Raw genomic sequence first — 24,244 nt, forward strand, 5'->3', positions numbered from 1 at the left:
AATCATAAACCATCAAGTTCCGTGTTCTGCAAAATATATGCAAAATATATATATACGAAATGAATTTTTGTCAATGGAGTCTGGTGGTTTTGAAATAATGGCTCCAGTTCCCCGTCAGAAAAGGCTGTCTGACCAGAGGTTATTGGAAACAAACGTTGCTATTGAGTCTCTACTGCTTGGACTACAAAGCAGAACCATTCCGATACCTAAATCTTGCCCCATTACCTACAGATAAGCATACATATGCAGATATCTGTTTATAGATATTATGTGCACACTAATTCCATTAGCTGCTCTCTTGTTTTGACTTTGTCCTTAGATCAGAAAGAAACAGTTTCATACACTAAGTATTTCCAGTCTTTTCTGCTCCCCTCAGTGAAGCTCAACACTTACATACACGTTTTGCATTAAAAGCTTTCTATGGGCTCAAAGGGCTTTGGCTTTAAGTGAACATCTGCACAAATAATTGAGTTTGATGTTGTAGTAGTGGAAGCCTAATTTAACACAAATAAAAAAAACAGCAAAGCAGAAATTATTAAAATTGATTATAAGAACAGTGTTACTGTTTAAAAAAATAGAAATTATTTGACTCCATTGCTGTTCTGTACTATACCATCATTTTCTTTCAACATAACTACAGCAAGTACAGTTAGCTGAGAGCTCCTGTGCACTTGTACATGTTAACAGGATAATGCAAATAAGCATTTCATGTCACGTGTGGGATTTAGGAACTGTAAACTAAGATCTGTGAATACATTAATTTAGACATTCTAATGTAGTGTGTCCTCATCTTAAACTTAAGTGAACTCTTTGCTGTTTATTGCATTCTTACTAGTTGAGGGCAGCTGAATATGAACCTCAGCCCAGACTGTGGCTTGCCCTTGAGTTGTTACTCAAAACTTCCAATGACCATCAGAAGTCAACATTCGTCTCCACATCTGCGTAAAGTGCACAGTTCGTATAAACTTTCCAAAAACACCTCCCAAGAAAACTTCATCTCATACTTTTTTTGCTACATCATCCTTGACATTGATGAGATTCATAAACAAGTGTGCTGTTGTGTTTAGCTGCCTCTTTTCTACCCTTTACTCCCAATAATGAAAAAGCTGAGGCTGTAAATCGCACTTGTTTTGCCCCCTCACTGTGGTCCGGTGAATTGATTGATGTGTTGTCCTGTCTTGCAGGGACGTGATGAGCTTGGGGATCACGCTGGTGGGCCATCAGAAAAAGATCATGAGCAGCATACAGACTATGAGAGCCCAGATGCTGCATCTCCACGGCACGGGCGTCCAGGTGTGACGAACCGCGACGGGCTGCATCGGGCAGGGCAAAAAAACACAAAAACAGAACTTATCCGGAGCAGTGCCTGGGACGTAACCGGGATAATCGTCAAAGTAAACGGACGTCTGTTATGTCTGACTCTTCCGGCTGTGTCTGGAGTGAAATCATTCCTTTGTTCCTCAGTGAAGGATTGTGGTCCGCCTCTTCAAAGGGCACTAAAGAGAGGAAAAGGGCAAAAAAACAGCAACAAAAAAAGAAACTACCTGGACGAGATGACTTACTTTTTCTTCTTCTTCTTTTTTTGTTTTGATTTTATAGAAGCGCTTATGAACTCAACCACATATCAAAAGGCGCATTGAACAGGAGTTTCTTTAACTTAATGAATGATTTAAAGTGCACACCACAGCTATGGATTTCCTTTAAAAAGAACAAAACCTGTCTACTTGCGGTGGTTTCACTTGTTCCTTTTTTTCTTATTTGTTAATTTTCTTCCTGTCCGCCACAGTGACATGTTGTGGCCCATGCAGCAGTTTTTTTCCCTCTTCTACTTGGACTTGACAACAGGGTAAACTCTCTTTTATCCAAACGCGGAGGGAACTTTTTAGGCTCAAAGGTACTTTTTGTGCTGACACATGCTGGACTGTGTGAACTGTTTGCAGTGTTTTCCTTCATGTGCTGTTGAAGTGAAAATCCTCACGTGCTTGTTTGCGACCTACAGGAGTGACGTGGTTTCAACCCTTTTTTTATATTAAGGAATTTTCTGAAGAGTGCAACACTGAGGAGATGCAGGAGGCGAATTGTTCTTCGAATCAAAAGACTTTTATATCAGAGTAGCAATATCCTTTGTCTTAGTGTTCACTACAGGAGATGCAGAACAGTTACTGGGTTATTGAGTAGAATGTTGCAGCACTGTTGAAAGATGAAATTGAAGCCACCGCAAATTGTTTTGCCATCATTTTGCCTAAAATGTTGCACACAGTGTTTGTTTTTGTTTTCAGCTGCAAATACAATTTTTTAAGGGTGGATCCGAGATGTAATACTGCCTTAAAATGTGTTTAGTATTGCCAGTATTTTAGGCACTTCAATGGCAATGCTTTCTGCGTTCATTTAAAGGGTGGACAAGCTCCCTTTTTGTTTGTTTTCCTTGTAGTGTGATGTCTTTTTATCTGGAACTTGAACTGGTAAAATCAAGTGCACGGTTTAATGCCACGAGTGACACGGTCGGCGGAGAAGAGACGGACTTAACAGAGCAATAATAACCAGGTAGAAATGGTCCTCACCTGAGATTCTTAAGGTGCTAGGTTTTATCGCATGTGTGTGCTGTGCTGAGACAAACCCTTTGGAACGATTCAGTCACCGCCGGGAAATGAAAAAGGAATGTACCTCTTTGACCTAAAAACGGTTTTGAAAAACGCTCGGAAAAACTGCCGTGCCAAGTCATCAAATGAAATAATCATGTCATATTTTTGCCGCTATGATATGCTAAACGTTTGATGGGAATCTAACATGGCATGGAAATGTTGAACTGAGTGGCTGCGGAGATGAAAGAGGCGCCATTCGAAACAGTAGAAAGGTGCCAATTAGCCACGCTGACATCATCTTCCGACACCCGACGCGCCGTCCAGAAATCAAAGAACCCCTTCAGGGTTCGGGGTCTGAAAACGCAGGACCAAACGATGGAGCTCGAGTCAGACGCAGATCGTGCTGTTAAATCCCACCGTCCCGGCTCTGTAGGCAGCCATGCAGCTCCCCTTGTTTATTCATGCGTCTCCGCCGCTCATCCCTTCACAGGCGTAGATGTGACGGAACATGCATTAAAGTGTCTCTTAAGATTGCTCCTCTTTTCTTCCATACGGCTTTGTATGGAGAACAGAGACGAGGGGGCTTTGCAGAAGACGTGCTAAAAGCCAATCAACCTATTCGGTGCCATCTGTCTCCACTTCAAATGCAAAAGGAAAAAAAAAAAAAAAAACAGAAAAAAAGTTTCCATGTTGAGTATGTTTTAGTGCAGTGTTCTTTGATAAGAAAATGCAGTTATTCAGCTGTCATGTAGAGGAGCGCTGTTCATAGGGGAAAACCATTACAACCATATCTTTTGCTGCTGCTGTAACCTGAGATAAATCTATATTTTCAAAACTACAGTCTTTCAACTGTTTTCGTCTCAAATGCAAAGAAAAAAAGCATCAGGAATCATCAACCTTAGGCTCACTGACAAGCTGTAAAACCATTACTAGCTTTGTTCCTTCTCTCCATTATCTCTCAAACTGCATCCACGTTAAGCCAGCCACATTTGAAAACAACTTTTTCTCTCCGTCTTGGCCCTATGTCCAGACTCATCTGGTGTGGAGCCTTTAGAAAAGGCTCTCCAGTGTGGATAAATCTGAAAGGGAGGGGAAACAAGGACAATGTAACCCTGCCTAGACACTATTGAGGAAAGTCTGTCACCTGTAAAGAGGGTAGCTTTAATCCTAAAACGGATGTGGACAGCAGACATTCACAACTGCAAAGGGGGGATGTGTTCGGGTACATCCTGTCTGCACACATAGTCTGCACAGTTAAACATACTGGGCTTGACCTCATGCAAAATCCTCTCTGGGGTCAAGGGTTTTAAATGTTAGTGTAGCTGAATACACAATACAGGTGTTCTCATTCTCTCTGTTTATTTTTCCTGATCATTCAAAAATGACTGAGGATGAAATTAACAACTACTTTCATTATCAAGTCCTCTTCCAGTTATTTTCCCAAGTTATCCATTGGTCTATAAAATAGTAAAAACTGCTCATCACATTTTGTGAATGCCCGGTTTACATCCTCAGATGCCTTGTCCAACTAACTATCTGAAATCCAGAGATATTCAGTTAACTAACATAGAGGACTGCAAAACCCAGCAATGTGGACATTCAACCTTTGATTTTTTTTGTCCAAAAAATAATTCAAACTGTTAGTCACTTGTATATTTTTCTATTGATTAATTCATCAACTAATTAATTGAGCTCTAGATTTCATCGGCACAGTTGCCTTTATAATGACTGTTTTACAGGTAATTATGAGCTGCAATTTAATTACTAATTAATATAAGTTACATTGTCTGAGAACAGAAACAGAAAAAACTGAAAGAGGACTAGCTGTTGACTTTGGCTGTATTAAAGGAACACTCAATCCCCAAAACGATCTTTTGTATGTCAATTACTCACCCTATGTTACCTTAAAGTAGCACAGAAAATGTTGTTTTCTTGACATGCCTCCACAATGAACGAAGAATCCAAAAACAAAGAAAATTCTTGATCAATTGAAGTAAATGGGGGCCGTGTTTTTACAACAGCAAAACTATATCAAAACATCTGTTTACAAACTCTTCTCAATGAAATGCACAAGCAGAGTTCAAAGGCATGTGCCTACCAAGGCGCACTACTCGTGCACGGCTGAAGCTGGAAGGAAGTGTTTTAAATAGTAAAGCTTTAGGGAAAATACATGTGTCTGAGAATTACTGAGCATATGACTACAAAAATAAAACTTGAATTATATTACACCAGTTTTGTTAGAGTTTGTAAATGAATGTTTTGGTATAGTTTTGCTGTTGTTAAAGGCGGCCCCCATTCACTTAAATTCATTAAGAATTTTCTCAGTATTTGGATTCTCCATTCACGGTGGAGATGTGCGAGAAAATCAAAGTTTTCTCCATGAATTCAGGGTAACACAGAGTGAGTAATTGATATACAGCAAATAATATATGGGGTGAAGTATTCCTTTAAACACTGAATACCAGGAGGTTTGCCCAGTGTGTGCAGCTGATTTACCAGATTTTAGCTTTAATACTGAATTTCACCAAAAGATGACTACATGTCCTGTTTCCCATTTGTCCAGGTGCTTTGTAAGGGCAGAGATGTTAACAAAAATTACCTGAACAAGCTTGTGTGGATGCATGTCGTTTTTACATGTGTTTTCAGAATGATTCGGCTTAGCTTGGATGCGTGCATTGATCCATTTTCACTGTGGGACTCACCTTTGTGAGGAGACACCAGGAATTAGCCCTGACCAGCTCTGAGCCCCTGTGTCACACACACCCTCCCTTTATCCATACAGCAGAGCTCAGCAATTGGGCCTTGGCCAGACCTTTGAATTGAATACTGGCATAAAGTCATTCAGTCAGCACAAAACTCCCCAGTTCACAGGCAGCACTCTCTCTCACCCTCTCCACCCCCCTGCTCTGATTTTAAAACCAGGGCCCCTGGAGGCCCCTCACATCCCAGGGTAGAATGCCTCAGTCCCCTTTTTTCCTGTGCTGGGGAAACAGCAGTTTGAGCCAAATTGAGATTACGGCCAGGATACAATAGATTCAGCGTCCAAATCACCTGTAACCTTCACCATCAAGTCACTTTACTGTCTGTTTCAGCTCGATTCATCCACATTTAAACTTCAGGTTGCTCAACTCTGGACAAGAAAAGATTTGTTGTGGCTCTGTTTCAGCAAAAATATAAAAAGAGTATAAAATTTAAAAAGGAAAAAAAAACATGCAGGATGTAGAGGGTTGGTTGGAATCAGGAATAGCAGATAGAGTATGACGTTATTTTTCAAATCTTGTGGTTCAGCAGTTGGAAATTAGTTTCACCGCTTTGGCGAGGTGGTGGATAATTCCAAAGAGTGCAGCACTGTTGATTGTGTCAGAGAGAGACGAGACTTTGAGGGAATCTTTGTATATGTTCTAATTGTAAAACTTGTACATTTTATTTATATTGTTTTTTACACATATTACTCAGTAGAGAGCTCTGAATACATTGAAAATGCACTATATTTTTCTATCTCGCAGATGAATTATTGTCACCCACAAGATTTCAGTTGTACATAATTTTTCATTTAGGACCAAAGACAGCTGATAGGATTTCCATCTTTACTTTGTTTTGATTTTAGGTTGTTGTACAGTAATACAAAATGTCAATTTATTATTTATTTTTCTGTGATGAAAGTATTCAGAATATTCACTGGTCAAAAGTATTTTCCCCAACAGCAGAACTGTAAGATCATTTAATTAGACGATTTCTTGTTACATAGACAATTCTTTTTGCTTTGTAACCTTTGTAATAGACTGTACATATATTTTTGGAAATATAATACAATCTCTATAGAAGTTTTGGGTGTCCTTTGCAGTGTTTTTTGTCATTATCATTCTTACTCATTTTCATACAGTGGAGTGTTCATTTTGTCAGCTATTTTTTAGATTTTTATAATCTTGAGATCAGAAGTTCATGTGAGTTTTGTTCATTAGTAAACTGCAGCCATTGCCAGACCTAGCACATTCAGTGTCCACCCCCCCCCCCCATCCCCCAAATTATTATTATCTTTTATTTATTATCTTTTATTATTTATTACAAAGAAGAACAAGAGCTAATTAGAAATCAAGACAAATAAACAACTTTAGCTAACAAACAATAATTATAAATAACAAAAAAAATATGGCATGTGCGACTTTGAATATTTCAACTTCTTTTTTAATGGCTTTTGCCTTTTCATTATCTCTTACTCTGCTGCTCTAATAAGCGGGGATTTTGGTGCCTCCTCCAGTTGGCGCCGTAGACGGCTGCCTATGTCACCTATAGAAAGATCTGCCATTAGCTACATCTTTCTTATTTGGAGTTAATGTTGAATGAAAATATGGACATTTTAGTCTTGAGGTAAACACTTGACATAATAATCTTTCTTCAGTCAATACAATAATTTGGTCTATCGGAGTTGGGTTGATTTCTATTCGAGTCTAATGTTGCCGGTCTGATCCAGTGTATGAGCTTAAACTGGTCTGATTTCATGCAAACCGGCATTTATCAATATAACATGTTCCGGTAAATTAAAAGTGTTGCAGTGCCAAATCCAACTTATATTGCATTAGTAATAAGCAATATAACAATGTAATGAACATAACATTACGTTTGCTTTTAAACAGACTAGTAGAGACACTAGTGTCTTACAGGCCAGGAGCCGAGCGTGTCAACATGAAGGGATCACATTTCAGCAGCATGTTTCATTTCTGGATTTTCCCATTTTTCACGAGCTCAAAATGTACCTCAAACTATTTTGTCCCTTAGTTTAAATCTTTGAGACTGTCCTCCACAAAAAACAATCACTTATGTTGCAGCTTATTACAGCCCATATTAATATTTAGTGTAGGCGGTGCCCTCTAGTGGCTAGAGTAATTATAATGGGGGCAAATGGGTAAGGCGACACAGTATAAAGAGCAACAAATTCTGCATAGGGAGACTATCGCAAGGTTTTTTGTTTTTTTTTCCTAGAATGGCAAGCGCCTGGCCCAGCCTACTCTGCCTTACTGATTACGTTCTGATTGGCTTACCCTGATATTCCTACTCATCTCTAACCAATCTCACACCTCTTGCTTGAAACTAAACAATCCAACCAACAAAGGCAACGAGTACTAGCCAATGACTGTATGGCACTAGCCAGTCAGAAGGAGAGCAGGGTCATGCTTTTGCCATCCTAGGAAGAATAGAATAGCAAAGAGGTTGGGGTGGATAAATAGGTCAAACAAACAGGACTGTGACCCAGCTGTTCATATCCTGTGTGACAACAGTAGTCAACACTGAGTTATTTTAAGTTAGGTACATATGTAACGTCACATTACACACTTAAGGCCATGGAATCAAGTTACCCTACCTAACCTGCACAACTGCACGTAAGAGTCAGGTGAACTTCTGTGAGCCGCTGTTCCAGGCTCTTCTTCAGCACCACTCTCATTCAGCCATGGCTCTTATTGCAACATATTCTCATAGAACAGTTTGTATGGTAGGCTATGCTACAAATTTGGGCCCCCACAAATGCTGTCATGTCTTTAACACACAGCTACGTAATTAACGTAAAAATATGGAGGTTAGGTTTAGGCAAGTAAAGTTACTGAGGTTAGGTTTAGGAAAAGATACATGATGAGAACGTAGCTTATCATCACTGAAAGTTCACTAAAAATTTACACGGATCCGAACATTAGACTTCAGGGGAAAGTCCCAGACAAAAGGTCGTTTTTTGGACTGCTTCCTTGTTCATTCCTGTCAGTGCATTGGTCACATGATTGCAGCCTTTCGAAATATGTGGGATATGTACAAATTTGTGTGCACTGCTTTTGCTACACACAAAAAATTTGTGAGAACAGCCTGCACATTGAACATGCACCTCCTGAGCTGAAGAACAAGTCAGAGCCGCTGCTCAGCAACAGTGGCACAAAGCACACCCAGTGAGCTGAAGATCGAGTCATGAATCAAAGAACGCAAGTCTATTCAGACTGAAAAAGCAAAAGGTATGTTCATGACACTTATTTTGCTTGTGTTCATGTGATTGTGACATGTGTTAATAGACTACTGAAAAGCAAAACAGCTTGTGGAATGTCGTGAACTCACAGCGGGGGTTAGGTGAACCAAAATAGTCATTCATGAGTTGGTTTGCTAGTGGTGGGTGAACGACAAGAACCAGGTTACTTAAAGGAGCCATTGTTCTTATCACTAGTGCCAACAAAGTCAAAGAAGTAATGCAGAATTTTAAATCCTCAAAACATGTGCTTTACAAATCTTTTATGAGGAAAGAAACACACATTTGTAAGAAGTCTGTGGATATTCTCATTTATCCAGGTCAATTCCATTCTGGCAACAATTAAATCGTAGGCAACTGGACTTTGATTTTGTCTAGAAGACCTTTTGCCATTTGTAAGAAAAATACACCCAGTGCATACTGTATGGATGGTTAGGGTTAGGGTTATGACCAGGGGAGATAGTGGTTACAGTTAACCACAACAAAGGCCAAGGCTCAATTACAGTCTTCTGCCTGGAAGTCTGACACATTCACAGCCGTTCACACCACGTCGACCTCCACACCCTCCTTTGTACCTCACTACATAAAGCCTCCAACACTTCCCGCATTAACACTGAATGCTGGGAATGGACATAATATGTGAGCTGCAGTAATTACTAAGAATACTGGGCTGGCTAGTGGAGACATAACCCAAGCATGCATGGTTCATGGATTCACATGAATTTTTTTTCCCCCTATTTTTATTTTTTTGTTTCATTAATGATTTCCTTTTGTGAAAATCTTGTTCATAACAAAGACAAACACTGTTAACAGATATATTTCATCCCAGTTATTGTTAACAAAATGAACACTAATCCTGATACAGTGTATTTTCCGTTATTGCTCTTCTCCTGGAATACACTTACAGTACAGCCGCCATTAAGGTTTGTGTGTGTATGTGCTTGTGAGACTGCTTGCAAGCTTGTTTGTACATGCATACATGATAAGACCGCCAGAACTGTCCAAACAGTTCTCCAAACTTTCCTGTTTTGTACTTTAATCTTCCAGAAATTCCAGTTCTTTGAAGGAGCTTGAATGGATCTCCCCCGATTACGTCTTTCACCAGTTTTTAGTATTTATTTTGGTAAGTCCGGTAGTGGCTCAACATGCTGTCTCCAGTTCTGCTCGACTGTCTCTGTGAGTTTGGTTTTCCCATGAATTTGGAATCCTTCCATGTATTTCTCTCTGGCTACTCCTCGTTTCCCATTAACTTGAACTGCACAGTCATTTCCTGCTGAAATGGTTAGATCATCTGCAGAAGCACTGCAGTTAAAGTCTGAAAGTGCAGGAGGAAACTGGCGCTTTGTCTTAGGGCCTGGCTTTAAAATCTAAAGACGGATACTTATCTTAAAAGTCCATAATTAAATGAGGTACTCTCAATCTGTGACCAAATAAGACTCACTGTAGAACTACTGTGTCTTCATTAGACTGTTTAGTCAAGTCACAGCTTGGGAGCCCAGAAACTTAAAGGGTTAGTTCACCTATATTACCCATGACATTTAAATTAATGGACACTAAAATCTATTTTCAGGAACAGGGTCCCTGTCATGCTTGATAATCAACAGAACAGAATTTCAACAGTTTTCAAAAGGAAGATGAAAAGAAAGCTAAAAAGGACCTTGTTTACTTCTGTAGTTTCCATTCAAGTTTAGTGCAAGTTTAATGGAATCTTTAGAAAATCTGCAAATGAAAATGCACATTGATATGCATGTCCATGATGCTATTATGCCATTAAACCACTGCAGACGAAAAGGACAAGTTTAGAAAATTAAAAGAGCTCCAGTCAGACCATAAGCTTCCTTATCGCTCCACACAGATAAAATGTTTGTGTCTGCCACTAGAGACGTTTAAGTCATGTACTTTATACACATCATGAATTATGCACTTTGTCTTGTTACATTGCATTTTGTCCAAGATGCAGTCTCCGAGGGCTAAAAACGCAAGCAAACACGAAGTGCCAAAAACAGTAGTTCTTTGAATGGCCACTTGAAGCTGGCTCCAAGAGCAAATTAATCCATGTGAAATTTGGCACAGTGGTACAGGGTCATGGGAGGATGCAAATGAAGCAATATTACATCAATTGGCCAAAGGGGGCGCTATAGCAACCGATTAAAACTTGCAAACTTTGATTGGGCATATCTCATGCCCCGTATATCGTAGAGACATGAAACTTTGCACAGAGATGCCTCTCCTCATGAGGAACAAATGTGCCTCAAAAACCCATAACTTCCGGAGATACAGATTTTCCGCCAACACTTAAAATCGATCTCTTCCTAAGAAGTTTGACCGATCTGCATGAAACTCGGTGAACATAATCTAGGGACCAATATCTAAAGTTCCCTCTTGGCAAAAGTTGGAAAACTTACTAAAACTGAGCTTCTATAAGGCAATGAATATTGCGGAGGGCGTGGCTCATCACATAAAGGTGTATAACATCTCAAGGGTTTCACCGATCACCACGCAACTTTGTAGGCATATGACCACACATAATCTGTGGGGACCCCTCCATTATTGACCCAATCAAACAAAATGGGGGCGCTAGAGAGCTAATTTCTTATCTAGGCCTAACTGCCATATCGATTTTTACTAAACTTGGTAGATATGTAGAACAGGACACCTCAAAGTGACTGGAGAAATTTAACTCTAATTGGCAACTGGGTGGCGCTATAACAACAGAAAAATGCTTAAAAATGGCTAATAATGCAACCAATCGCTGTGGCTCCCCCTGAGGCCAAATATTTTTTTCTTTTTTTCTAATTTTTGGTATGACTAAGTCATGGTATGGTATGCTGTACATAATCACAGAAACTGTCAGTGTGTCCTACCTGTGCGCCCCACCACAAGTCAGTACAACATATAAACACTTAAACTATCTGCCTTTCAACGTGCTACCTCAACCACTAATGTTTTAGCTGACTAACTATCCCACTATTGGTAATGGTACTACTGTACTTTCAATAAAGCAATCGTACTATCAAATTCACAAAAACTCTGTGAATCTGTATTGTCTAAATACATTATTAATGGGTTCAGCTGACTACTTAATCTGTAATTTCCTATGACCTGTATCACAAACACACACCATATGAAACTGTACGTGGGCAACTGTGCACTCAGTGGGTATGGACTAGTCTATAGCTAATTTTCTCCTTAAGGACAACTGTGCAGGGAAATTATCCATAATCAAAAGTGTCGTCACCTTAAGTGCCATGTGGGTGCAGCGTTGGTCAGGTAACGTAACAATGGTAACCCTAGATTCAACACAGATAGATGTAACCATAGCTGTTGCTATTTCAGTGTTTTCAGATCATATAAATTAATAGTAAAGTTTTGGTTGCCAAAAAAAGTCTTGTTCATCGTTTGTACTAAAACACTCTCTGAGGAGACAAATGTTCAGTTTTTCTGGTAAGTAACATTTGTTTTTATGGTTTTAATCCTGTTTTTTGCTAGCAAAAATTAGCATTAGCATTACCATTCTTACAGTTAACCATAGTTGCAAATGAACCGTGCTACCAAGCTAGCAGCTGGCATTAGGGTTATCTCCAACCTTTCTTCTAAATATGGTCAGTTCTGGCTCTAAATCCAAGATGGCAACAGTCAACACCACACACTCAAGGCTTGATGTCCCAGTGGCTACCTCCATTGTTTCATACAGTGTATGACCTTGTTGCATTTTCTTCCATTGATACACTCACTTTTCAAACCAAAGTGTAATGCTCTTTTAGTGATTTTCCAACTTTTTTCCTCTAATCTTCACTTGGATTTTCTGATACTTAAAATGAGTAAGTGCATAAGCCAGAGGGATGGAGACATACTCAGTGTTTGCCTGGAGGAGAAGTTATTGTTTTTGCTACATTCACATAATAATGCACTTCATATGAGATGGCTGACTAAATTGTGTTAAATGCATTTTAAGAGACAAAGGCCTGTTATTCATCCAAGGCCATGAGTGTTAAATGTTTTTCTGAGGGATGAACACCTGCATATCTTGGCAGGTAGTGAGACAGCTACACAGAGCAATGTTGATCATAAATATTTTAGTGATGTTCCGAGCAGGTTCAATACAAAGAGGTTTTTGTATTGTTTTTTTCTCCCCAGCTCTTCTGTTTTCACACTGTCAGGATATGATCTGACAGAAATGTGTCTTCTCTACTACCTATAAGTGGTGGCCTTTCACTTATTGCTTCAGGTTCAGCGTGTCATAACATGCAGCTTACCTGCAGTAAGAGTCATGTTACCTCGGAGTCACTACATTTGGATTGCTGTTGACTGGGAAAACTCAATGATATACAATTTACATTGATATTTCCATTTTTTTCAATATGCATTTTAACAACTCGGCTAAATCAGCCATAGTCAGCCCTACCATTGGGCGTGGTGTTTGAAAGGGTACAGATGACCCTGGCCCGTTACAAAGTAACGCGTACTTTGATTACTTTTTGCAGTAACGAGTAACCTAACACGTTAGTTGTTGTTAGTGTTTGCTGTTTGATTAATCAAATACTTGAGTACATTTTCAAACAAGCCATCAGTTACTTTCGTTACTTTTAGAACGCTGGTCCTTCAGCTCCGAAACAGCAACGGCTGTCATTTGGTTCTAATAACGGAGATAACGTTAAACCTATCAGTCCGAAAGAAGCCATGAAGCTTGTGGCTCGCTACATGTTAGAAGAAATGCTGCCATTGTCTATGGTGGAGTCTAAAAAAAAGGTGGAGGAGGACTCGCTGACGGACAGGTCAGACTCAGGACTTGCATTATGCCTGGTACACACTACACGACTTTTCTGCCCGTTCTGAAAGTCAATATGTCACATTACATGATTGTGGAGTCATAAAATCGTGCCGTGACTTGGCCGACAGACATGACACGCTACACGATGGTACTCACCAATTATCCCGGGTCGTCGTTCACGGCATGTGTGATGTCATCGGGTTATTCTTGTCCTATTTTTATTACTTTTACTAGTATGTGAGTCACTGTGTTCATGTGCCGGCCGAAATGTTGTTGTAGTCACATAAAAGCGTCAGCAGATGGCAGGAGCTACATTTGAAGTGCTGTGTGTAAACATTCAAGCTACTGTATCTTCCACAGGAAGTTCTGACAAATGTTTCACAGTAAAAGCCTATTTAGAAAATGGAGGGATTCTCTAGCCGAGGTTATAAGGGGCTTTTAATTTGAAACAAGTGTTGAGTTTGAAATGACGGTGCGATATGTTAACTTTATAAACACAACGGAGCAGATAAAAAGTAAATATATAAACACACAGAGGGATTAATAAATAACGGACCGTCTATAATGTAGTCTGTTTCACACGAAGCTGGGAGCCTCTGCAGCTGTGGTGAGTAAAAGCCCCGCCGCTCTTTGTTAATGTTATTACTTTATGCCCGACCATGAGGATGTACCATTGTTTGCTAGCTTGATGCTAATGACAGTAACGTTAACTCAGCGGGTTGACAAAGTGCCTCTGCTGTTTCACACCATCATTTCCCCCTTTTACTCTGTGTGGTAACATCCCTAGAGGAAATATTAAAAATGCTGGGGTGTTGTTGTCATACAGTTGTCTACGGCAGCAGCTCGTTGTGTGTTTCTACTGGTCAAAGTGATGGCTGTGATGGGAGAACTGGATCTCAGTGAAGGGCAAGTGGTCCATAACTTTAATTTTGGAGACAAAAAAATGTAGGCTTAGCGCCCTGTGGTCCATTGCCCAATAGGAAATGTAGAATACTCAAAAGTACTTTAAAAGTGCTTGAGTTACTTTTCTCAGGGAGTAACTTTGGAAGTACAGGGAGTAATGCAGTAAAGTAACTGGTTACTTTAAAAACATGTAACGCAGTAACGTACTTTGATTACTTTAAAAGTAACCCTTACCCAACACTGCTGTCAATACAAGTTATATGTATTTCCATGATAAATAAATGTATTGTTATCATTTAATCACATTTTACCTTGTCATCTAAAATCCCAGCCCCTGCAGTTACTTTGAAAATAATACAGTTTCAACTGCACCATTTTTTCAGGGGCATAATAAAGAAAAGCCAGGGGACAGAAAGAAGAAAAAAAGCACAGAGAAAATGGCCAAATTTCTGACCAAGAAAAAACGTGAAGGAGCTGAATGTGGCAGAGGGGCATGGCCTGGATGGGTCTGTATAATGCTGGATTTGGAAAAGGATGTTAGAGACTCCATCACTGTAACTACAAGGCTAATGGCCAAGCGCTTATATGAAATAGCCTGTATTGGTATTAGAGCTAAGAGTGGGTAGTGGTGGTGATGGTGGAGGAGTGGGTGTGGATGAGGAGTCCAATTTGGAAAATGTTTTCCCCCTCGTCATAGTTTCTATGGCTGGCCTGGCCATACTTATATACTGACTGATATTAAGCCGGATTTATTGTTAGTGCATGTCCTGCCATAGACACCAATGATTCAGGTTCTGAATTCATTGTTGGATTTCACTCAATTGTACGTTATCGGGCCATATGATGCTTTAACTGTACTCCCAACAGCAACTGTGGGAATGATAGTGATAAAGTCTACTTTCTGTCATTAGGTAATATAAAAGTATTCAGTGCAGGCACTGTGTGTGTTTAATCAGCTCAGTTACCAAAATAAATGTTGGCATTGTACACTTCTGAAAACTACAGAAATGGTATATTTGTTGTAGTGAATACGTTAAAACTACGTTTGTGGGTGATGTGGTAAGGTTTAGGCACAAAGACCACTCAGATATGGTTAAGAAAAGATCATGTCTGGCTTAAACTACATAGTTTTGGTTGCACAATCCCTGCTGGAAAGGCATCGATGTGTCATTAGAAAATAAATGGTTTTCATGATACTACACAGTGTGAAAACAATGATGTCTTGGTAAAGAACAATGGCTTTTCAAGGCACTATACAGGCAAGAAATGCAACTATGTCCATGTAAAAGACAATCAATTTTGTGGCACTATCCCAGCAGGAAAGGCAGCAATGTCCTGGCAAAAATCAACCACTTTTTGTGGTGCTATCCAGGCGGAAAACTGCTTTTCATGGCACTATTGCAGCAGGAAACGTAGCAACGTCTTGGTAAAAACCAACATCTTTTCATGGCACTATCCCTGATGGAAACACATTTATGTCTCAGTAAAAACCAACCACTCATCATGGCACTATTGCATCAGGAAGCACAGCAATGTCTAGGTAACAAACAACTGATTTTTGTGGCACTATTGCCGATGGACTCACAGTGATGTCTCAGTAAAAGACAACTGCTTTCAATGGCACTATCCCAGCCAGAAACACAGTGATGAGTTGGTAAAAAACACCCATGTTTGATGGTTAAAAAGCCACAAGAGACACAGCGATGACTTGCTAAAAGCAACCTATTTTGTTGTTTGTTGGTCTCGAACAGTGGTCTGCAGCTTGGCAGGCGTCTTGCCTAGGTATCATACTCAAATATAACATACCGGTGGTTGGCAGAGACGTTCAGTGCCAACATTTTCTTCTGGTGACTTGGCAGGTTTCATTCATTGTGACGGAGAGCAGGGGTTGGAGAAAACAGAATAATTGCAGTGATGCCTTTCCTAGATGTGTCTCTGAAAAAGAAAAAATATCTATTTTCCAACTTGGTTCATGTTGACATCACTTTCAACTATGTCCTCCAGCATCAGGAACTTTTTGGAAATAATGCAAGCAGTCCAAGCTGACCTGTAACAGCTCCTGCTTTTGAAGAGGTGCACACCAGCTATTGCGTAGATACAGAGCCTATGTAACCATTACAGGTATGGCAGAGTCCCTCAACACGGAGCTATAAACGCAGCTTTAGTTTATGTCTGATAAATATCACAATTGTTTCCAATACAATTGTTAGCTTATCAGCGCTCTGTAATGGATCATGTATTGGATCTTTGTATATGAGAGTACAAAATGTCTTCATCTACATCTCTCCAATACACTGATGTACTGCCACAGAAAAACAGTGGAACCTGGCAGACTGCCAGAGGAAGATAACAGGGAAAGAAATCATTTGTATTTGGCGTTTCTGCAATAATCCTGAGCCCCGCTTCACCATTATTACAGTATCTGACATTTTGCATCTAATATAGAAGTCAAACTGGGATATGGAGATGAATGGTTTTAAACTGTGTAAATTGATTAGGAGGAACGTGCAGGCCTGACTAATGGTTTACCTGTTGGACTCCACAGGGAAAACAGATCATGACCCATTTAGAAAACAAAGGCTTTTGCTTTTCACAATTCAGGTGTGTCCTTTGGGGAAATATAATGTGGTATTTACAGATGCAACAAAGTAGACTTTTCATGCCTAATCTGTTGCTCTTGTCTTGAAGAAAAATAGAGGTGATTTCTGGGGAAAGGGGCCCTGTATCCTAAAAAGGTGCTGGTGCTTCATCAAAAGTTTAGCCATTGACTTGCCTGTAAGGAGAGAGTATCAATCCATTCTCATTATGTTGTGGATATTGTCGAAAGTTTCTAATTCCAAAGTGTTGTTGCTTATCAGACCAAGTTGTAAATACAGTTTGTGATATATTTTGTCTGTTTTAAATTTGAAGAAATCATACTCCCTCCCTCTTTCTCAACAAAGCTCCCTGCAGGACATTGATCCTACATGTAGGTTGGGTGCAAGGCCCTGTCTTTTATGTGTTTCCTTTTTTTCCATCATATAAATGTTACAATTATACATGTTCATGTTAAATGTAGCCAAAGTTTCAAATAATGAGGTAAACATATGTAAAGGTAATTTATTGTTTTTTTTCTACAGTCTATTCTACCTATGGATTTCTTTAAATGGTCAGCTGCTTCAGGCACGCTATTACAAGTGTTTACATTATGTAGCCTACACTAGCCAACTACATGTCACTACATGTTTAATGTCAGGAAAACACAAAACCTTAGTTGCAGATTTTATCAATTTCTGCCCGTTTTTGAATCATTTTCCTAGTGGAGCATGTCTGATTGTGTTTTAAAGCTATTATTGTTGATTTTTAATGGGTGAAAGTAACACTATACACAGTCATTCCCTGGCTGCCAGTACACCGCTACATGTAGCTACATGCTAACACCAGGAAAACATGTACATTTAATTTCAAAGCTTTGTTGTCGATTTTTTTTTTTTTTAGAACCTGGTCTCATTCTAAAGTCATTGAAAACTGGTGCTTGGTCAGTGACTTCAGACACTGACGAAAAAACACCCAGGGTACCTTGCATGTCATATCTCAATGTGTAAAGTTAATGACGAAACGTTGATATGTCACGAGGTTGGAGTGAAAATGTATCATTTTTTTGACGGGGGAAGTGTCACTATACACAGTCAAGTAGGCTACATGTAGCTACTGTACATGCTAACATCAAGCAAACATGTAACCTTAGTTTCAGATGTTAATTTCCCCCTCAGTTTTGGATCATATTTCTGCTGAAACATGTCCCATTGAGTTTAAAGCTTTTATTGTTGATTCTGAAAGGGAGAAAGTGCTGCCATACAGTCTCCCAGCTGCAAGTACACAGCTATGTGTAGCTACATGCTAACGTCAGTGAAACATTAGTTAGTCACATATGTTGTCAATTTCTCCAAGATTTCGGGTCATATTCCTGTTAGAACATGTCCAGTTGTAAATATTTTGGTTCAGAAGCATTTATTGGTGATTTTTCATAGTAGAAAATGCTGTGATACCCTGTTACAGTTATGCAACCGGGTGCAATAATGCTGCAGAGATGTAGAAATGCAGAGGACGTGGAAATGCTAAACAATTACAGTAGACTAGGCTTTTTCATTAGAGGGCTTAAAGTGACAAGTGCTGAAAAGGAACGTTTCAGACAGAGGGTGAATACAGATGTTCCAGCACAGACGTTATGAGAAAAATAGTGTGTTTTGAACATTACAGCATGTTAACATGTACTTTGGGTTTCCACCACAACACGCAGCCTATGAACCTCAAAATGAGCAAATTCAGTCCCCTTTAATGTGCATACACACCATAATATAACACATTGCTAGTTCAAGTCCAAGTTGCAGGGCAGACTGTCATATGGCTGCAGTTTGAAGGGCTGTTTTCACAATAATACAACATAAAAAAGTGTAATGAACAAATGAACAGCATGTCATTCGCATTACGCTCAGCCAAAACAACACCACACACACATTTAAGTTCTATATTATCACATGTACAGCAGTTACAAAGAAGCAGTTGTTGGCAATAAAAATCTTGGATCTAAGGTTCTCTCCAACAATGCTCATTAAATATGTATTAAAGAAACATGCAAGTTAGAGCAAAATGAGAATCTAAGACAAACATTGCAAGGTTAAAATATAGGGCTAAAGTATAAACACAAATAAATCTAAAATAAAGTGTAACTTCCACACATTTAAGCATTGCTATTTTCTTCTTGCTAACAAACTCAGCAATTCACTTACTGGGGACTATCTCAAAACTTCTGTATCAATCCAATCCCAAATCTGCATAATCTGTCCTGATGTGCACAGACAGCTTTAGTTTCCACTTCGTCTAGAGAGAGTTTTTCTCTTTTTCTGAGATGCCTCATGCATGAGCTACTGCTGGTCACAGCCTTGTACTAGTGTGGGCTCCCATTTGTTACAGGCTGACCTCAACCCAGGAAAACTGATCTAATAACGGCATTTGAATAAATACATAATTAGTTTATTTTGTTTATACAGTCAGGTCCACAGACTTAAAAGTCACCGTAAAAGTATGATAGGTTCAAAATAAAATGAAAATAAAATTTCAATAGATTCATCTTCATCTTCTAACCGCTTCATCCTCTTGAGGGTCACGGGGGTCCTGGAGCCTATCCCAGCTGACATCGGGCGAGAGGCAGGGTACACCCTGGACAGGTCGCCAGACTATCACAGGGCTGACACATAGAGACAAACAATCATTCACGCTCACATTCACACCTACGGACAATTTAGAGTTAGAGTTATCAATTAACCTAGTCCCCAATCTGCATGTCTTTGGACTGTGGGAGGAAGCCGGAGTGCCCGGAGAGAACCCATGATGACACGGGGAGAACATGCAAACTCCGCACAGAAGGGCTCCCACGCCTGGGATCGAACCGGCAACCCTCTTGCTGTGAGGTGAGGGTGCTAACCACCACACCACCGTGCCGCCCTCAATAGATTCATCATCAATAAAAGAAGTTATGTTAATGGACAGATGTCAGAAAGTTGCAGTCGCCAGTAAAAAAAAACAGCAGCTGGTGTTGACCAGCCCAAAAAATAATGACTTAAATTTCACTTTATACTAAATGCATTATTTTGATGCATTTTGAGGATGGAGGAAGTATAAAAGGTACTATGCAATCTTAGGAAACTAGGAAATCTTAAGTGTGGGATCATTTTGCGAAGGTGAAGGACGAACCCAAGGTGCTTTTATAAATAAAATTGATTGATTGATATGTAAACTCATCTTCATTGGTCGATTAAAAACATGACGTATCATCTGATACATGTATGTAGCTACATGCCCATTAGCCACTTAGCACAATCATTACTGATTTGCTGACATCGTCATCAACAGGCGGCTCGCTCAGTGTGTGACGTGCACTTGTAGATAAAATATAGGCCTATATTAATGAAGGTTCATTAGTACGGTTTTGTATTTCTCTGCAATGTAGCACAGTGTTAACAATGTTACTGATACTATTCTTTCTCACACCGTGAACTCAAACCATTGTGTTGCCCCGCCCAAAATTTAGAATTTAATATCTAAATTTATATCGTAAACATGCAGGTGACTAGTTGACTAATGGCCCTAAATGACGACTATTGGTCAGCTAAGAAAATTCTTAGTTGGGGGCAGCCCTAAAATGAATGAATTAGATCCTGGTCACATTGTTTAGGAAATGAAAACATAGTCTCGCCACCAGACAATCAGAGATCTCCACCTTCTGATAGTCTGGGGACACTCCTTTCTAAAGTGTGTTTAACACACCAGCGAAAATGGCCGGCAACTGTAGAAGCAAAAAAGTCAAGGTCCCGAGCCGTGCCAGAAAGCTCGCGACCTCGCTCTTCTCCTCTCAAACGGACTTTCTTTGTCTTCCATTAGATATCAAAAACTCAAATACTCAGAGGTCAAAAAATCACTGGAGACACGTAGAATCAGATGCAACTGAGTTTAATGTGCTCGCAGGCAACAAACACATCACAACCCAATGAGTCAAGCTCCGGAGCGAGACTGAAGTTTCTTTGTTTGCGCTCGCTCTTTTATCGTAGAATTTCTGCTGAGTCATCTCTTTTCCTTAAACTTTTCCTCTGGGCGCTGATCATAAAGGTGTCACATTTCTGCTGACTCAGCACATTTTAGTCCTTCCCCCTCTAGTGGCAGGCCTTTTTGCCTTTGTTCAGACACGTCTGGACATGCCCAGACATGCCCAGGCATGTCCTAATGGTGTAATCTTTTTCTCCCGGCCTACTACTACTGTCTACTATCACACTTCCAGGCAATATATGGTATGGTATGTGTGTGTTTTCAATATATGAATATGCAAACTTGTGTAAAAGTGCTTTGCCATACATGGATACATAAAACATGGTTACATGAACTCCAACCTTAATCAACTTATGCAAAATGAAACATTTACCTGATTAGTGGTTAAATCTTACACTACATTCCCCCCTTTGGGGCTACATAGTCCCATACTATAATCTACATGAATCAAAAACATAACAGAGGAAAAAATATATATTCCCTCCTGTGGGACTTGAAAAGTCCCATACTACAGATCCATCATCAGTATACATCACACATAAAACAGTCTCGGTAATAATTCCCGTAATCTAATTGCTCTGAATGTTATTAATGTAGTGGTGTTTGGATACAAGAGTTATACATTGCATGCATGATTAATTACAATAACCTTCTCATATACAGGTCACAGTAGGCAAGGTACATAGTTATCTTTGCTGTTAATGCCGCCTAGTTACTATCCGTCGGGCTCATAGGTGGATGTGCCAGTCATCCGCAGGCGCCGGTAGGACGCCACCTGGTCCCTCAGCATCTCGACCTCCTGTTGCAGCTTGTGGTGGTTGACCAGTTGTCGCTGTAGGTCATCCCTAGCCTGGGCTCAAATGGGGGCTGGTCCTCTGGCATGGCTGGGCGCTCTTGGTAGGCCAACCCTGGATTCTGCTGCTTTGGATACAGGGATCTCCAACTGCTGGCCATGATCTGCACCTATCTATGTGTTGGAAAGGACATTGTTTAGTTCAATTCACTTCCTCCTTTTCCTCCTAATTGCCCTGAGGATAGATAACCTATATAATGTTAATCAGTTGATTGTTAGTATGGGTTTGGTAACAGCAAGGTTTTTCCTGAATCTATTGCCAATTATTTGGTTATTTCTTACCCTGAATCGGCTCTCCTCTATACAACCTCGTATTCCCTTCCAGGTTCCCTTCATTGGCTCATATAAGTTTATACTATCAGCCATATTCTCACATACGTCCATATTGTCAGTCATGGTTTCATATAAATCGTTGTTCAATCTTTTGGGTGCATAGGATCTTACCCACAGTTTATCTAGTTTCCACAATTCGCCTTTCTCGGGGAGCTTTTCCTGCTGTTGTATCAGCATAACAAATTGTCCGTGGCCGTTCTCATGGCCCTTCTTATCAGGATCTGTACTAGGGGAAGGGCGCAACAAATTATCAAAAGAATAGAACAAGTCCAAATATTACTCCTATAGATCATAGGAGATTTTTCCAACAGAGAACTTTTCTAACCAGTCAAGAATTTTTTGTGTTCCAATTAGAGTGTTGTACCTGTTGGTCTCTTAATCTACGTATGTTTTCTAAAGCTTAAGTCAGGTTTCCGTCTTTGCCTGTATTCATGGGGAGGGGCCTAACTCTAGGTAGGCCTAATTTTCTGCGGCAGGCTATGCACGAGCTGTTAGTTACCTGCTTGACGGAGTACTCTAACCACTGATAAAACATATTAGATCTCCATGTGGTACTTCTAATTAGTTCGGTGTCTCGTACGGGCGTATTTCTGATTCTTCTATGGGGGTTTTGGTTTTAGTTTGAGCCATTGCTAAGCCAGTTCTACGGGTACTGTGTGCCAGGTGTCTACATTGGCACATTTTTCATTATCACACCAGACTCTTGCTGTCACCATCCCTTCCACACTACATTGTGGTCCTATAGACTGGCCATGCAACCTAACATTTCCTGTGCCCTCCACCAGTACGTGGTCATAAGCATGCGACTTGTAGTAAGTTAACTGTATGATCTCTCTGTAAGGTATCTTGCCCTGTTTTGCGGCCACGGTCCCTCGTACTACTGCACACTTGCCTAGTTGTGCCTGGCCTTGTCTGTCTGGTTCTGCCCCTTCACTCTGTTCTACTCCTACTAGGATAAGCAGTAGGGTTAGTAGTATTATTATTCCCACTTTAATTCCTCCCCCCATGTTGCCTGTGCTCTCAACCTTTCCCTGTGCTGGTCTATTGGGGGCTGTTCCCTGGGCTGTTCCTTCTCTGTTTTCTGAGTCTCCTGAGTCTGTTCTGCTTCTGTCTGAGTCTCCTGGGTCTGCGTCTAACCCTTCTATGCTTCTGGCCTCGCCTTTTTCTGAGCTGCTGCTTTCTTCTCCCTGCTCTCTTCATGCCTCTCTCTCCTCTCTCTGTTCTCTCTGCGCTTGGGCCCTCATCATCAGCCCTGCGGCTACCAGGTGGCGACTCATGAGGTTCATCATCAGCCACTGAGGATGGGGTGTTTTCCTCTGAGGTGCTCTCTGTCGACACCCTCTTTGGTTTGTTAGCTCTGCAGCAGTGGTTAAGATGGAACCAAACATCCTTACCTTCAACTTTCAAGGCAGTTGGTGTAGCTAATATGACCTTGTATGGACCTTTTCTGCGTGGCTGGTCCCACTTCCTTTCGAACACCTTGACGTACACCCACTCTCCAGGAAGTATGTGTTGAAGGTCTTCTGGGATTTCGACCCTTCTGTCCTCGGTGGTGCCTTTCACCTGCTGGAAGATAGCCCTATGGATACGGGTTAGACTTCGTAAATAGTCAAACATTTCACCTTGTAATTGTTCCAGGGACGGTCCCTCATGGGGACCTCTTAAGTAAGGTAGCGGCATGGGCCGGCCCGTAAGCATTTCATGCGGTGTTAGATGCGTGATTCTGCTAGCTTGTGAGTGCATTGACATTAGTGCAAGCGGTAAAGCATCCACCCAGTTAAGCTTGTCCCCACTGTCTACTACTATTTTAGCTATTTTTGTTTTCAGAATCCCATTTGCTCTTTCTACTGCCCCCTGTGATTCAGGGTAGTAGACACAGCCAAACTTTTGTTTGATGCCTAGTTGCTTCAGTGTTTCTTGTATTACATTAGATACAAAGTGTTTTCCATTATCTGATGATATGGTATCCGGCATCCCAAATCTCAGGAAGACTTCTCGGCAGAGGAATTTTGCAAGTGTTCTATGATCTGATCGGCTGTAGCTGTTGCTTCTACCCATCAGCTGTATCCGCATATGACCACCAAGACGTATCTCATTTTTCTTACTCTGGATTGTGCTCCCATGTCTATGTAGTCTAACGTGAGGTGTCTGAAAGGACCGTCTGGAGGTGGCATGTGCGCCAGTGGGGCTGTAAAAACTCTCCTGATGTTGTATCTTGC

General features: G+C 40.4%; 1 protein-coding gene across 7 annotated transcripts in view; it reads left to right on the top strand.

Annotated features, from left to right (window-relative positions):
* The window catches only part of epha7 (eph receptor A7), a 123,454-nt gene extending 117,045 nt beyond the window's left edge, over positions 1-6,409 (top strand). For all 7 annotated transcript variants that reach the window (XM_049590913.1, XM_049590917.1, XM_049590914.1 and 4 more), the window contains exon 17: positions 1,185-6,409. In XM_049590913.1, coding sequence (XP_049446870.1) covers positions 1,185-1,299 — 115 coding nt within the window. In that variant the 3' untranslated portion in view covers positions 1,300-6,409. The remainder of the gene's footprint in view (positions 1-1,184) is intronic.
* Positions 6,410-24,244: the final 17,835 nt, after the last annotated feature.

The sequence above is a fragment of the Epinephelus fuscoguttatus genome, linkage group LG11, assembly GCF_011397635.1.
Source record: "Epinephelus fuscoguttatus linkage group LG11, E.fuscoguttatus.final_Chr_v1".
Taxonomy (NCBI): domain Eukaryota; kingdom Metazoa; phylum Chordata; class Actinopteri; order Perciformes; family Serranidae; genus Epinephelus; species Epinephelus fuscoguttatus.